At 40.8% G+C, this 16,046-nt stretch overlaps 1 protein-coding gene across 1 annotated transcript in view; it reads left to right on the top strand.

The window, feature by feature from the left end:
• The window catches only part of hk1 (hexokinase 1), a 29,890-nt gene extending 13,844 nt beyond the window's left edge, over positions 1–16,046 (top strand). The window contains exons 3-21 of the mRNA XM_030048286.1: positions 670–818; positions 954–1,073; positions 1,282–1,377; positions 1,565–1,664; positions 1,843–2,026; positions 3,580–3,735; positions 3,877–3,964; positions 4,415–4,560; positions 5,017–5,209; positions 6,132–6,243; positions 6,739–6,887; positions 8,507–8,626; positions 9,006–9,101; positions 9,208–9,307; positions 9,407–9,590; positions 9,795–9,950; positions 11,277–11,364; positions 11,820–11,965; positions 13,618–16,046. Of these exons, the coding sequence (XP_029904146.1) occupies positions 670–818; positions 954–1,073; positions 1,282–1,377; positions 1,565–1,664; positions 1,843–2,026; positions 3,580–3,735; positions 3,877–3,964; positions 4,415–4,560; positions 5,017–5,209; positions 6,132–6,243; positions 6,739–6,887; positions 8,507–8,626; positions 9,006–9,101; positions 9,208–9,307; positions 9,407–9,590; positions 9,795–9,950; positions 11,277–11,364; positions 11,820–11,965; positions 13,618–13,765 (2,531 nt within the window). The 3' untranslated portion in view covers positions 13,766–16,046. The remainder of the gene's footprint in view (positions 1–669; positions 819–953; positions 1,074–1,281; positions 1,378–1,564; positions 1,665–1,842; positions 2,027–3,579; positions 3,736–3,876; positions 3,965–4,414; positions 4,561–5,016; positions 5,210–6,131; positions 6,244–6,738; positions 6,888–8,506; positions 8,627–9,005; positions 9,102–9,207; positions 9,308–9,406; positions 9,591–9,794; positions 9,951–11,276; positions 11,365–11,819; positions 11,966–13,617) is intronic.

The following is a 16,046-nucleotide window of genomic DNA, read 5'->3' as shown; positions in this document are numbered from 1 at the left end:
AAGAAGGAAGATCATCTTGCAACAGGACTGAACAGCAAAGTATTAACACAAACTCTACAAAGTTACACAACCACACATACACACAAAAATGTCCACATTCATACACATCATTCATTCATTCTTTTACTCACTCCCTCACTCATTTACTTCATGTTTCATAGCACTTAGAGTGAGTATGCTGCTGATGCTCTCTTCTCAGCTTTATCTCGCTGAGACAAACAAGTTAAGTAAAAGACAAACATACCTAGTGATAACATGCTATTTAAAAAAGATTTAGAGCCCACTCCTTCCCCTCTTTCTAAATAGACCACACATTGTGTGACATTGCTTCACAGTAGATCAGATTTCTTTTGGTGTTTCTGTGTTGAACTAGCAGTGGAGGGACAAACTGATAAAGCACATTCTGCTTGCTAAAAGAAAGCTGTCTCACTTTCAAGATGCTAACAAATTCACAAACTGTGAGAACAAAACTGCAAGATGAATTCTGTTCATGTGTTAAATGTTAGCCAAATTGAATGCAAAATGTCCACCCCAATTTTTGTGGAAAAGAGATTTCCCCCGCACACATAAGGATTATAAAGAGTTACAATACAAATAATGATATCAACACGTCTCTTTTTTCTCTCTCTCTGTCTCTGCCTCCCATTCCCACCTTTTGTCTCTCCACAGAGAAGGGAGACTTCATTGCGTTGGATTTGGGAGGCAGTAACTTCAGGATCCTGCGTGTCAGAGTAAGCCATGAGAAAAAGCAGACTGTTCAGATGGAGAGTCAAATCTACGACACGCCAGAGGATATCATGCATGGCAGTGGAACAAAGGCAGGTTTACATTAAAATATAGACACAGACACACAGACACACACACACACACACACACACACACACACACATTAAATGAATCTCTCCTCAGTTGTCACAACCTGAACAGGTTTCTCTCCACCTCCCTCTCTCCAGCTGTTTGACCATGTGGCGGAGTGTCTCGGCGACTTCATGCAAAAACACAACATCAAAGACAAAAAACTGCCAGTTGGGTTCACCTTCTCCTTCCCCTGCCAGCAGACCAAACTAGATGAGGTAAACCAAATGACTGTTTGTACTTGTACTGGCACTTGCTTGTACCGATGTATTTAATTTTGAAATGCACTAACATTAAACATATATACATAGGCCTATATATGAATTTTTGTGCTTTATGGAAGTACACTGTACAATTATCACTGTACAATTATAAAATGTCATTAAGTCTCTCTCGCTCTCTCTCTCTCTCTCTCTCTGTCTCCAGGGCTACCTGATAACATGGACAAAGCGTTTTAAGGCCAGTGGAGTAGAGGGAATGGATGTTGTCAAGCTGCTCAATAAAGCCATCAAGAAACGAGGAGTGAGTGTTATCCTTTGTGTTATTTGCACTCATTTGATGGCACTACCTTCAGTTTTTTTTTTTTTTAAACCATTAATTAACTTATTCATCATAAAGTATTCAGTATAATTTAAATGGGGTAGCAGAGTGGCAGACATGAAAGCCCATTATAGCTGTGTGTGTGTGTGTATATGTGTGTGTGTTTCAGGACTACGATGCTGACATCATGGCAGTGGTCAATGACACAGTGGGAACAATGATGACCTGTGGTTTTGACGACCAGCGTTGTGAAGTTGGCATTATCATTGGTAAAACAGCAGTCAATATTCAAATATTTAAGTGATACATCAATTTTAGGAGTGTTTACCAATGATTATACAATAAGCAAGTGTATGTTTTTACAGTAAGTAATTAGGTAAATTGTAATGTTTACTTATGCAGTGCTCCCCAGATAGGCTATTTCATGTGTTTGTCTGTCTGGTGCAGGTACAGGCACCAATGCGTGCTACATGGAGGAGCTGCGCCACATCGACCTGGTGGAAGGAGACGAGGGCCGGATGTGTGTAAACACTGAGTGGGGAGCCTTCGGAGACGACGGCAGGCTGGAAGACATCAGGACAGAGTTCGACAGAGAGATAGACAGAGGCTCCCTCAACCCTGGAAAACAGCTGTATGTACCTACCAAACTAGAGCTATCAGAGTTCGACAACTCGTCACTTGCATGTATACCCAAACTATCATGGAGAGACGGAGTGACAGAAAAAGATGTGTGCATCCCTGAGGAAACAATATAAATGATAATATACTAATTTATCTCTCTGTCTACCTGTCTGTCTATCTATTTATTTATCTATCAAACTTTGTCTCTAAATCGATGCATCACAGGTAGAGAGAGAGATCACACAGGATGCACTCTGCAGACTGAATAAGCAGGCTGCTCTACCTTCTTCTTTGAAGCCTAAATAGCAGAGCAGCCTGCTGCGTTTTTTGTGTTGTTGTTGCCAGGCAACCACAGAATCAGCTGAGGATCAGCTGTCAGTGTGCTTTTTAAAGGGTGCCCGCCGGTACCCTCCTGCTCACATGGGGGGTGGAAACCTGTCATGCCAGGGAGCGAGCGAATCAGCCCTGACTGTAGTACTTGACAGATGGAGAGAGAAGAGGAGCAGGGATACTCTTTACTTCCTGACAGTCAGCTGTCACTGTTATCTCTTTGTGAACTGAGATATGCCAAACAGCTCACCTGCTGCACATTAAAGGGAGTAATCACAGTGAGCTGTAAAGTCTTCAACAAAGCCTCTTCATCATGAGTAGGCTCTAACTAAGCTTAAGGCCTCTTCAGTTCAGTCAGTTTCAAATAAAATGTTTCAAACTCCATATGTTTGTTTGTTTTCTCAGAAAACTTAGGCTGTTGCCTACTGCATCTACAAAAAAATCTGGAAAAGTAGCAAACATGGTCTGTGAAGTTCAATAAGTTTGGCTTGTGGTAGAGTGAACTGAGTGTTTGTTTGTCTTTAGCCATGTGGTTTGTGGTGTAGCTGCTTGACACTTCGGTTTCAGGGCTGGCAGGTCAGGAGCTTGCTGCTGGCATGGCCCACTTTACACCGAGTGCAAACTCCACCCAGCTGCTGCATCACTGACTGGGAGTCCATGAACAAGTGCACCCAGTTAGTTAACTAGCTGTTGTTTATGGTGCTTGCTAGAGAGTTAGGCTAACATCATTCGCCTAAATGATACAATCATTTATTAACAAGTACCAATTACTATCAATGATTAAAAAAAAAAAAAAACTAAAATCCTGATTCTCCATTGATTGGATTGCATAGTGGAAAGCACAACAGTCACATGGGATGGCTTTCTGCTGATTGCATCGCAATGCAAAAGCAGCACACAAAAAGCTTTGCTTACATTGAAAACAGCTAGACAAAGCTTTCCTTTGCTGCTTAAATTCATCATGTGTGATGAGGCCCCCGAGGCTTCCTCATATGTAGAAAACTACCTCTAGTATATATGGGTCTACTGTGTTGAAAAAAGGCTGGCTGTGTTTGGCTGGCTGAAATGCTAGACATCAGTATGAACACAGGAACTCATTCATTAAAGCCCTTGTTTAAACAGATTTGCTCATCAGTGACATCTATTAATAGACCAATAATATATTTGACCAGCAGTTCATTAACCACTTTTTTTTTTTTTTTACCCATCTCCTGCTTCCTCTGTGTGTCCTAGCTTTGAGAAGATGGTCAGTGGTATGTACATGGGGGAGCTGGTTCGACTGATCCTAGTGAAGATGGCTAAAGAAGGCCTGCTGTTTGAGGGGAGGATCACCCCTGAGCTGCTCACTAAAGGGAAGTTTGAGACCAAGCATGTCTCAGCTATTGAGAAGTAAGTCACACTGCAGGACTCTATACATTTAAAAATGCGTGCAGTCACCAAACCGCTCAGTTGTACTCGGCTTATTCAATCAAATTATATTCCCTTCTAGTCCTTCATAGTGTCTCTCTCCCTTTCTCTCCCTCTCTTCAGGAGTAAAGAAGGGTTAAGTAAGGCCAAAGAAATTCTAACCAGACTTGGTGTGGAGCCATCGACTGACGACTGCATTGCTGTGCAGCATGTGTGTATCATCGTTGTAATAAGACTTGACTCATAGGAATCCATACAGAAAAATTTGGATCTGTGAAATATGTTTATTCAAGTATTTACTGGAGGATTTTATTAAAACATTTCATACATATTGCAAGAAAAACATGAAGGCTTATGAATTTGTAATATTTGTATCAGTAGCCTCCCACTGTATTTAGGCTTTTACATTTAAATGCCTTGTTTTGCATACAAAAACAATGGAATTCTAACATGTGCAAATAATATGATTTTTTTTTAATTGCCATACATTTTTTCAGCATGTCTAAAGTCTGATTTTAAGGCAGGCTCTGTTATAGCATCTGAGAACAGTTTGCTTAAAGTAACTGGTGCTTTATATCTCTCACCCGGGGATGCTTGGATCATTTGACAAAATAAATCCCAATATTTTATTCACATTTCTTTTTTTCTTATTCTGTATCAGGTTTGTACCATTGTGTCTTTCCGCTCTGCCAACCTGATAGCTGCCACGCTGGGTGGCATCCTCCTGAGGCTGAAGGAGAACAAAGGCGTGGCACGGCTCCGAACCACTGTGGGCATCGATGGGTCGCTCTACAAGATGCACCCACAGTGAGTGACACTGATATAGGGGGTATTTTATTAGTGAATATCCTTTGAATTACATATTATATAAAATCACTTCTTTATTTGGCTTGTGGAAAGATTGCTTATTTTGCCTGCACATTTTTTTTTTACACTTTTATGTTTTTATGCCTTTGTATTTAGCACTGTGCAAATAAACTAAATAGAGTACACTTAACACTTCAGCTGCACTATTAAAATCACTGCCAAAAGGAAATAAATCAGTATAACTGTAGATGTATTGGTGCCAGAAAAGTAACTTAGAGGCTAAAATTTGTGCCAGAAGTGGCTCAGCAAATAAGTGGGACAGGCCATATGAATAGGTTAAAAGATGTCTCTGCCCAGGAGCCCTGCGTTATAATAAAGCTACTCTTTGTTTGTTTGTTTGTTTCATTTTTAACTACTACTACTAACTAACCAAACACTGTTTGAAACTTATTTCAGATATGCCCGTCGCCTCCATAAGACAGTCCGCCGTCTGGTCCCAGACTCTGACGTCCGGTTCCTCCTATCAGAGAGTGGCAGTGGGAAGGGTGCTGCCATGGTAACGGCTGTCGCCTACCGACTGGCCGACCAGTCACGACAAATCGCCCAGACGCTGAGCGAATTCCGCCTGACGACCGAGCAACTACTGGAGGTAAAATGAAAGACAGAGAGAGAGAGAGAGAGAGAGAGAGAGAGAGAGAGAGAGAGAGAGAGAGAGGGAGAGAGAGAGAGAGAGAGAGAAGTTGCAGTGTTTGTATGGTTCCCACTTTTTTTTAACTGCAAGTCCATTTAGTTATTTTTACTTTTTACTTTTACTTTACTCCGAACACACACGCACGCACGCACGCACGCACGGACGCACGCACGCACTATAACCACTGTATATTGTGTGTCTCTACTCTCAGAAAAATAATGGTTCTGAAATGGCTCTTCAAAATGCTCTCAGGTGCTGCAAAGAACCAACACCAGTTGAAGATCCTCTTTATTTAGGGCACATGTGCAAACCACATGCCATGCAAGGCCAAGAGGCCGCAGGTTTTCATTCCAACCAAAAACTCCACCCGGTGATTTCACTGATTACCTTATCTTCAAGGAGAGAGGAGGGACTAATCAGTGAATTCATCTGGTGGAGTTTGTGGTTGGAATGAAAACCTGCAGCCTCTTGGCCCTCCATGGTACGTGGTTCAACACCTCTGATTTTCGAGATTGTTCTTCACGCACTTTATGTAGCTCTTTATTTATTTATTTTATTTTATTTTACTTTATTTTATTTTATTTACTTTATTTTAGCAGTACTAAAGGTTCTTCATTTTTATTGGACTTATTTTGTGGTGACAGCATGAAATTAGGACTGCAACTAACAATTATTTTCATTATCGATTAAAGCTGACATCTTGAAATATTTTGTACACAAATGGTTCTTTAAAGAACTTCTTGCTTAAATGTTCTTTGTGGAACCAAAAATGGTGGCGTCAAAAATGGTGGTGTCAAAAATGGTGGCGAACCAAAAATGGTGGTGTCACTCTGAAGAATGATTTTTGGTTCTAGTCAGCACCTTTATTTTCTGTGTGTAGGTAAAGAAGCGAATGAAGACAGAGATCCAAAACGGCCTGTCAAAGAGCACTCAGGACTCTGCCACTGTCAAGATGCTGCCAACGTTTGTACGAAGCACACCCGATGGCACAGGTGATACACACACACATACACACACACACACACACACACACAGAGAGAGAGAGAGACAGAGACAGAGACGGAGAGAGCAGCTAAGATAATTACTCAGCAGCTAAGCAGGTGATTACAGCTGATTTACACTACGTCACGCCTCCCTGTGATTGACAGGAGATCTCAGCCAATGACAGCTGGTGTTCAGGCAAACTGAAATCACATGTAGTGCTACAAGCAGTGATCAGTTTGGTGACATTTAATACTCAATCCAGAGTGTATTTTACCCTACAAATAGTATACAAATGCATACATAGTTTATTTAAAGAATTTGAGAACACAATTAACAAGGTTTTTTGTAACTTGTATAACTATAGTTCACAAAGAAAATGTGTCAAAAAAAAAAAAAAAATCCAGAATCAGCAAATGCTCATTAAGACTCCGTTCCCATAGTTGTGGGACATTATATTTATTTGTCTATTTGTCTCTGTGTTCATCTGCCTTCCTGCTGTCCAGAGAATGGAGATTTCCTAGCTTTGGATTTAGGAGGGACTAATTTCAGAGTGTTGATGGTCAAGATTCGCTCTGGCAAGAGGAGGACAGTGGAGATGCACAACAAGATCTATGCCATTCCTCTGGAAGTCATGCAGGGGACAGGAGAGGAGGTGAGATAAGGAATCAATTGATTTAAATTAAATAAAATTAATTCAGCTGTGCAGGAGTCAGGAGAGAAGGCAAGAAAGAGGATAAAAGGATCAATCAGTCTGCTGACCTGTGTTACACTAAATGGAGTGATGCTGGGTAAAACGGTGGTTGTCAAAAAGAGCAGGGGTCATTACTTGAATTGAAGTGAAACACTTTGAACTCAAACATGTGTGACCTTAACGGTGCAGTATGATGTAATGAGTTAAGTAGTTTCGTAGGAAGGTTGTTGGTACACAAGTGGGCAGGCTGATAGATGGTAAGCGCTAGGCAGGAGGGGACTAAGGAGATAATTTGGCATGTAGATCAAGCCACTGGATTAGCATCGACTTGACAGTCTTAAAAAACATAGATTTGAACTTAACTCCTGTGCCCTCACTGAAGCTAATCCTGTCTGTCACCTCTGGCCTTTTCACCTACACTCTGACCCCCATCTGCTCCTCTATCTCCTGTGGTGCACTTGATGATGAGATTAGAATAAAAACCGAATGCAGTCAAGTGGGTTCAAATCCCTGCACTAACCAGGACATTCTGGGCTCAATGAAATTTATTTATTTATTAGCTTTTATTTTGTTTGTTACAGGGACAATGCACATTGATCAATATTACTCTTATCAAACTGGCTACTTTTCCGCTGGCATCCCTGGGCAGGATGGAAAGAGCCATTAAAATCAAATCAATGAGACATGGACTCTGTCTGTCAACATCCTCAGCAAGGCATTCAGCCCTCATTTTGCTAAACTGGCCAAGAGTAGAAGACTGTGATTGTATTTATGGGTGTAAGCCTCTGTTATTGCACAATTATGACTCCAAGCCAGTTCTAGAAAATTCAACCTAATTTAACCTGCCTGGTTCAGTAAGTGACAAGCATTATCAGTGGACAACAGATACAAAATACATGTCAGATATACATTGTGGCTGACTTACAGAGGTCCACTATACTGGGCCCCTAAATTCATTTGTACACTCAGATGTGGAATGAGATCAACACATCCGTAACCACTGATCTCAGCTCACCTCTTCCTTGTAGTGTCTGTGCCGTTATAATTTGTTGTTTCGTTTCTGTTTTTCACTTTGTATCGTGATGTGACTTTTATGTCTTTTATGTGCTGCAGAGAAGGGACCTGCTGCAAAACATTTTTTTTTAACTGAGTCAGGTTTTAATTGTAAAACAGTTTGACATGTCTGATGTTAATTGTTTAAACCCTTTTCCTGTATATTAAAAATGAAATGAAAAAAATTTCCATTCTGCATCACCAGGATAAAGATTACTGATAAAGACTTGGACAGAATAATATAAAGGGAATCAATCCTGTCTATTTGAAGTGCCTAAACGCACAAATCCGGTTACATTTGAGTTTGTACCCTCAGGGCTTTTGGTGCTTCAGTATTTGCAGAAGAAAACTAGAAGCACATTGTTCTGTTAATGGGCAGGCAGCAACTACAATTCTTGATAATAATAGGAGAATATTGGAGAGTTGCATCACTGGAGCCTCAAAAAATGACAAAAGATGATACCATGTTTGAAAAGAATAAATCATTTAACGTTATATATGATATCCTATCTGTCTTCTTTCTCTAGCTGTTTGACCATATAGTGCAGTGCATCAGTGACTTCCTGGACTACATGGGGATGAAGAATGCTCGTCTTCCTCTTGGCTTCACCTTCTCTTTCCCCTGCCGACAAACCAGCCTGGACGCTGTGAGTCCACATCCCCTGCTCTCTGTCCGACATTCTCAGTCTCCCAGTTTAGTACACTCTCACTTCCTGGTGAACTGGCGACACTAAGCTCACAGAATTTAGGATACTGAAGTCACGAACTGTGCGCTAACCATGATAGGCAACAGTCAGTTCACAGATTCTTGCTGTCAGGTGAAAAATCTTTATCTCCAAATGTCAACTTTCCAGAGGTTATGAAAGCAAGCCTTGTTTTTAGCCTGACCACATGGCATTTTTGAGTTTATCCAGTGTTATGGCCACACTCCTCATGACAGAAAAGAAGGGTTTTATAAGCCAAAGGACGGGTATGTTATAACACTTGATGTTTTAACTGGGTGTGTGTGTGTGTGTGTGCGTGCAGGGTATCCTGGTGACGTGGACCAAAGGCTTCAAGGCGACAGACTGTGAGGGAGAGGATGTGGTGGGACTGCTGAGGGAGGCTATCAAGAGGAGAGAGGTAGGACACAGGAGGAGAGGAGGGGAGGTTCATATATTCTGCCATAGTAACACATTGTACCGTGTACACCAACAAAAACTGAAGGCATGATGTGTTTCCTCTTCAGGAGTTTGACCTGGATGTTGTGGCCATAGTCAACGATACAGTGGGAACCATGATGACCTGTGCCTATGAAGAGCCTACCTGTGAGATTGGACTCATCGCTGGTGAGTTTATCTATCTATCTATCTATTTATCTATCTATCTATCTATCAATTCATGTATCTATCTGTTAATGGAAGTAACTATCTATCTGTGTGTTTTAGGTACTGGTAGTAATGCATGTTACATGGAGGAAATGAGGAACATTGAAATGATTGAGGGAGATGAGGGACGCATGTGTGTCAACATGGAGTGGGGGGCTTTCGGAGACAACGGTTGCCTTGATGACATCAGGACAGAGTACGACCGATCTGTGGATGACTTCTCCCTCAATCCAGGCAAACAAAGGTTAATGCATGCCAGCGTGAGCACAAACACGCGCACACACACACGGAAAACAGTCACACATGTTATGGCCACACTCCTCATGACAGAAAATTGTTTGCATCTCTTGTGTTTCATGGATTAATATCTATATAAATAATTCCAATATGTGTATATGTGGGCGTGTGTGTGTGCATGTGTAAATGTGTTCCTGTGTGTCTGTTACAGATATGAGAAAATGTGCAGCGGCATGTATCTTGGTGAAATTGTGCGGAACATCCTGATAGATCTGACCAAGAAAGGCTTCCTGTTCAGAGGACAGATCTCCGAGACACTGAAGACAAGAGGCATCTTTGAGACAAAGTACCTCTCACAGATAGAGAGGTAGGAAACAGAGCACTTTGTGTGTGTGTGTGTGTGTGTGTGTGTGTGTGTGTGTGTGTGTGTGTGTGTGTTTTAATCCAAGAGACAGTCAGTGAATTGTTCATAGAAGTTTTCAGAAGTGTCCTGGACATTTAACTCTTGTCTCGCCAAATTGAAAATACCAAGAATTCAAGTCAACAATTAAACAAAAACAGAGGCAGTATACATTAGAGAGAAGGCTCATGTTTTCCATCAGTACAGTCATGGACACAGACTGACTCCACTATCTGTGCCCATTTATACATATTGTGTATAAATGCCCCTGAAGATGTTATCAACTGGCGTAATTGCACCAGAACAGGCCCTCAAACCTCTTTGCTCTGCATTATAGATTTTCTCAATTGCTTTGGCTCAGTTTTCTCTTGTCTTAACATTCTCTAAACTGTACGTACAACTGCCACATCTATTTCACAGCACATTATAAATCTATTGCGTGTCTGCAAAAGATAGTAACTTACCCAAAAACATTTCTTTCTTGCTTCAAAACCTAGTTATTGTGTCAGCAAATTGGCCAATGCCATCAAAAAGAAAAGTTGTTTTGTCATTGTGTGACCCATGCTGGTCAAAATGTTTTGATGTTTTTTACCATGGCAATCAACCCTGGAAATGTTTCTTACTGTAAATCTTTTCCCATCAGGTTATGTACTTTCAAAATTCAAATAAAATAAAACACAAAAATAGCAACAGACATTTAATTGGGTAACATAGCTTATTTTATCTTCTTTTGTCTATAGTTAACAGCACTCTGAGCAGTTGGTTAATATAATAAGCATCCACAAACTCCAAAACTATGCAAATATCATTTATTACAAGCTTTTAGTCAGAGACCTCTCTAAGCAGTGTCTTAGCTTATAAAAAAAATACAATCACATTGACTACAAACCATGAATACAAACTTTTTAGCTCAAGTATATAACGCTCCAGGCTGACTTGCAAGCTGCTTTGGTTGTGCATGATGTGATTCCAGCTGACTTCAAGCCAAATAAATTGTCTAGGCAGATTAGTCTGTCACATGATGGACTGTTTTAGTGCTAAATGCTAATCCAGGCACTGTGAATTGGGATGTAAATAGCTTAAGCAACTGAGCAGGGATGGGAAACATGGATTTACTGAAAAATTGAGGGTGCGTTTGGTTTGTTTGGCACTGCTTTGTGGAACAGCACAGTGCTTTATTTCACTCTCAGGCCACTAGTGTTCCAGCCTGTACTTGTGTTCAGCACTCCAGATGTAGTCCATTGCTACCCTCTGCTGATGAATATTAAGATTCACCTCCCTGTCTTTCTCTAGTGACAGACTGGCTTTACTGCAAGTGAGATCTATCCTGCAACACCTGGGGCTGGACAGCACCTGCGATGACAGTATCATAGTCAAAGAGGTAAGACACAAAGAGATAGATGTGTGTGTGTAATAAACCATAGTGATGAAATATGTTATTTCAACATTGCTCTTCAATCATAAACTAGTGCATAAGTTACCACCTTGGGCAGTAGCTGATCTGTTGCTGGTTGCATTACTCAGATACATTTCTGAGCCGTATGTAACAAAAACAAAATAAAATAAAGATGGTTATCAACACCAACCATTGATACTTATTGCACCTCAGCTGCTGTGCATGACAGGGGTCATTGTGAAACTTTCAGACCCACAGTGCCTTTTTGGCAGCCTTACCTTGTGAAAAGGGCTTGTGTTTGTGACAATAAAGGAGCTAATGAATAAATGATAAGTCACATTTTTTCGAGGTATGTGGAGTCATATCACATTGTTCTGCTCAGCTCACTAGCATAGGAACAGTTTGATATCGTGACAATAATGGTTTCCATTGTTCCTTAGGTATGTGGAGCTGTATCACGTCGTGCAGCTCAGCTGTGTGGGGCAGGAATGGCGGCTGTGGTGGATAAAATCAGAGAGAACCGGGGACTGGACCATCTGAACATCACTGTAGGGGTGGACGGGACTCTCTACAAGCTACATCCACAGTGAGTAGATTTCTTTAGTAACATGTCAAAGGTTCACGTCATAACTACAGGTCATTGTCAGCAAGGCCATTTTCACACTTGGTATTAACATCCATGTTGGGTGATCTGATGACAAGAGGACACCCGAGACAGACCATCGCTCACACCTGGCATGATCATGCATTTTAAATGTGTCTCTGGTGACCACCGGATTTGTGATCGACCTCAGATCCATCTGAATTACTTCTTTCCTTTCTTTAGCTGCTGTAATCCTGTGTATCAAACTCCAACTCCCCCCCTACCTTCTTCCTCCTCACTTCTATATTCCAATCTGTTTCCATTTTGTTATGTTCTTCACACATCCTATTGTTATCCCTTGTTCCATTAACAAATCAATTGTGCTCAAGCATTCTATTTTTTTCATTGCCTGAAAAAGGCGCTGTCATGTCACTGCAAAAACTTAATTCAGATTTGTGTCATGGCAACACTCCACTCTATCAAACACTCCTTCCTTTGCCAAAATGACGGCGGTTTTCTAGTGTTGTTGGGCTCACAACAGGATGCATTAATGTTCACGCTACAAACCATTGAATAAAAAAACATTACTGACATGGGTCGCACTATATTAGGCTAGAATGGCGTACAGCATATCACTGCAAATTGGCCAATATATATATATATATATATATGTATATAAAAAACAACTTTAAAAATCCTAACAAAACAAACTTAAGTTGTTTTGTGCTAATGTAGCCAGAAGACCTTAGACCTGTTTCAGGCAGCAACTCGGAGATCAGACCAAAACCTCACACTGCAGCCGGGCGTGTCTCACAGGAACATGCATGTTTGAAAATGCTCAACATGCTAAACATTTTGAACTGGTGAAACATGAGACCTAATTCTTGGGCTGGTTGCAAGTTGTGACTGTTCCACCTGTGCACACCTGAAAAAAGTAGGCCAACTGTAAACCAAAGAACACATAAAAGAAGGAAAGGATATTACATCACAGAAACAACATTCAAAAATTATATCCGTACCAATTTTTAATGGCACTAATTTTGACTTCAACGGGAGGAGCATAGAAAGGAACAGACAGCATTTTTTTTTAATTCAATCTGCAATGTGTTGTCTTTGTCACTGGTTTCGAAACATTGGTAGTCTGTCCAGCAGCTGCATATAGACCAGCTTGAAGCTCAGCTAATGGTGATGACACAATGTTAATGTTAGCCACTTCCAAAAATAAATGTATAAACAGCAACATATCAAATGTAATAATAAACATTAATTATGACATACCTCTGTGCTACCGGCTTATAAACGGAGGGGTGAAAAATCTTTTGATCACTTTGTCAGATACGCTGAATGTTTCCACACGTGGCACCAATTAAGGCTCACGTGCTGCGCAGTGACATGATGCCCTTTCCTTTTTTATATGTTCCTTGCTAAAGGCCATGATCTTACTCATTGTTGTGGAATCATTAGTTTACTCAGATCCTCATTAGTTGTAACTCAACTAATGATTTTTCCTCCTGGGCTCTGGGGGATGCTAAATAGCCTTAGGACTCCCACCCTCAGTTGACCTTACATGGACAGGCTCTTTAATGTGAAATGTTGCAAGGTTTGTGGCTTTATTGTTTAACATTATGTCATATTTTTTCTTCCCCTCTCTTTAGTTTCTCACGCATCATGCACCAGACGGTAGACGAACTGGCTCCTCAGTGTAACGTCAACTTCTTGTTGTCAGAGGACGGCAGTGGGAAAGGAGCTGCTCTCATCACAGCTGTGGGCTGCCGGCTGAGAGTGGAGCAGAACAACAAATAGAATCTATATCTCTTCTGTCTTACTGTTATCTCCCCCTATCTCTGCTTTCCTCCTCACCTCCCCTCTGTTCTCTCCTCCTCTCTCCTACGCCCCCTCTCCTGAGCCCACAAATCAGCCCAGTCCAGATTTAAACCTATCACACTCCAGTAGCTGCTTTAGCTAGCGTACGTGAGAAAGGGAAGGAGAGATTGCTTTGGCTCCTGTGTTAAGGAACAGAGCCAGGCACTATGTTGTTAGTAAAATGAAGTTTTGTTAGCCAATGTAACAATACACAGTTTCTTGTGAATTTTTCAGTTTTGTGATTTCTGAGGTTAAACTTACAGAGGTAAAACATGCACATTCATCTTCTGTGAGCTGGTGCAGGACATCAAAGAAAGAGTCCATACACTCCTACAATACTCCCATGAGGTGTTTCTCTTTGCCATCTGGAGGATCCCTATGATGACCTAAGTGCAATAACTTGTAGAGGTTGTGGTCCTAGTGTGTTAAATTGAGGTGAAAAGATTTATGCAGTGAAAGTGCAGGGATTTTACAGTTGGTTGCAAAATGCAACGCTTGCAAAAAAAAAAAAGAAAAAAAAAAGAAAGAAAAAAGTTGCAAAAATACATTTGATTCTTGCAATACCTCTAGTCACTGGAGGGACTTAACTACACTGCTTTAGACCAAAGTCACCACCAGTCTGTCTATCCGTCTGTCTGTTGTAGGATACTCATAGTGTGTACAACAAGATATAAAAGAGACATGAGAAGATATAAAAAAATATGTCTAATGAGATAAAAGGGAATATTTTTGCTTTAAAATGTATAATATCTCACACAGGTATAACACAACATACAATATATAGATGATTGCTATTTATTTTATTTTTGTATTGGGTCAATGTTGGGATTGTTACTGTTGCAATAATGACATACACAGAGGCGGCCACTGTTTAAGTCCCCTCAACCTCAGCCTGTCCTGCCCTGGAGGATTTACCAGACCTCTCCTCTCAGAGGTGGAGCAATAGTTTGGCACTCGGGCACAAGCAAGACGAAAGAGGGACTTCTACTAGGGCTCAATCTGTATGGAAAGCCATGCGACACGACTTGTTGAATGTGCAGATTGGGTGTTATTTGTAACAGCAATTTTATTCTGCTCTAGTGTACTCTACTGTAAAATATGTCCAAAGAGCACTTTTTATTTTAACAAGTAGAATCCTGGAGGTGTCTGTAATCAGAGACACTGGTACTAGGTAGATTCTGGCCAGGTTACATTAATGACGGTATCGTCTTAACAAGTGCTGGCTGCAGAGATGTAACAGTGGCCCTCCGTAACATCACCATGGTGAGGTGAAACGGCATTTTTAAGATCAACAGTTACTGAGCAAACAACAATATCCAAACTGTATTATAATGTATGTCACTTGTAGGAGTATTACAGAAGCCTAAACCTTAAGAAGAATATAAACATTTTGACAAGAAAGTGGCTCCCTATATTTACACAGAGGCAGTCCTCCCAAATGCTGGGGAGAGATTCAGCCTAATTGTAGCTAATTCATTGCCCTGCCCAGGTGCTTTTTTTGCCACATTAATATGTGTGGCCATATTTCACTTAAATTCACATTTTGTTTCCCTCATTAACAAAATCAAATGATCTAATTAAGTAAAACAGTCCAGATTAAATACACTCATGAAAAGACTGGTGAATTCATTTATTTTATCAGACATTTTTTTTTTTTTTTTTTTAATTTTTGAAGCATTGCCTGAATTCCTAGGCTAGAAGACTCATGCTTCAAACTAGAAGAAAAGAAGTTTTATTCTGTGACCTGGGGTGATCCTGTTAACTTGTTATGGTGCCCCGGTAGGTCAAAGGAGCTCACAGGCCTGTGAACTTCATGGTGCAGGGATAGATCTTTGAGACACTAGATTGTTGGGGTTATTTCACTGCCATCTCCATGTAGCCACAATTGAAATTCTGGCTACTGAGGACAAGATAGCACCACTCCACTCTAAAACTACTGACTAATGATTAGATAGCACAAAAGTGAAATTTCCATTTCTAGTTTGTCCTCAAACAGTCAGGCTTAAGAAAATAAGCCTCCCTCTCTAGCAGGTCCCAGGCTAATTTGCCTTTTTAACCACACATAGCTTTTCTTCAGAGTACTCAGTCCAAAGGTGCACCCATCACACACACCCACACACACACACACACATGGACACACACGTCTTTTTGCTCACAACCCTCAGACTGTATCTATCCAACACTGTCAATCAATCAACGAATAAAAACAAGCCTGTGTCAA

The sequence above is a fragment of the Myripristis murdjan genome, chromosome 3, assembly GCF_902150065.1.
Source record: "Myripristis murdjan chromosome 3, fMyrMur1.1, whole genome shotgun sequence".
NCBI lineage: Eukaryota > Metazoa > Chordata > Actinopteri > Holocentriformes > Holocentridae > Myripristis > Myripristis murdjan.
The sequence above is the reverse complement of the archived record's forward strand: the minus strand, read 5'-3'. Positions and strand labels throughout refer to the sequence as shown.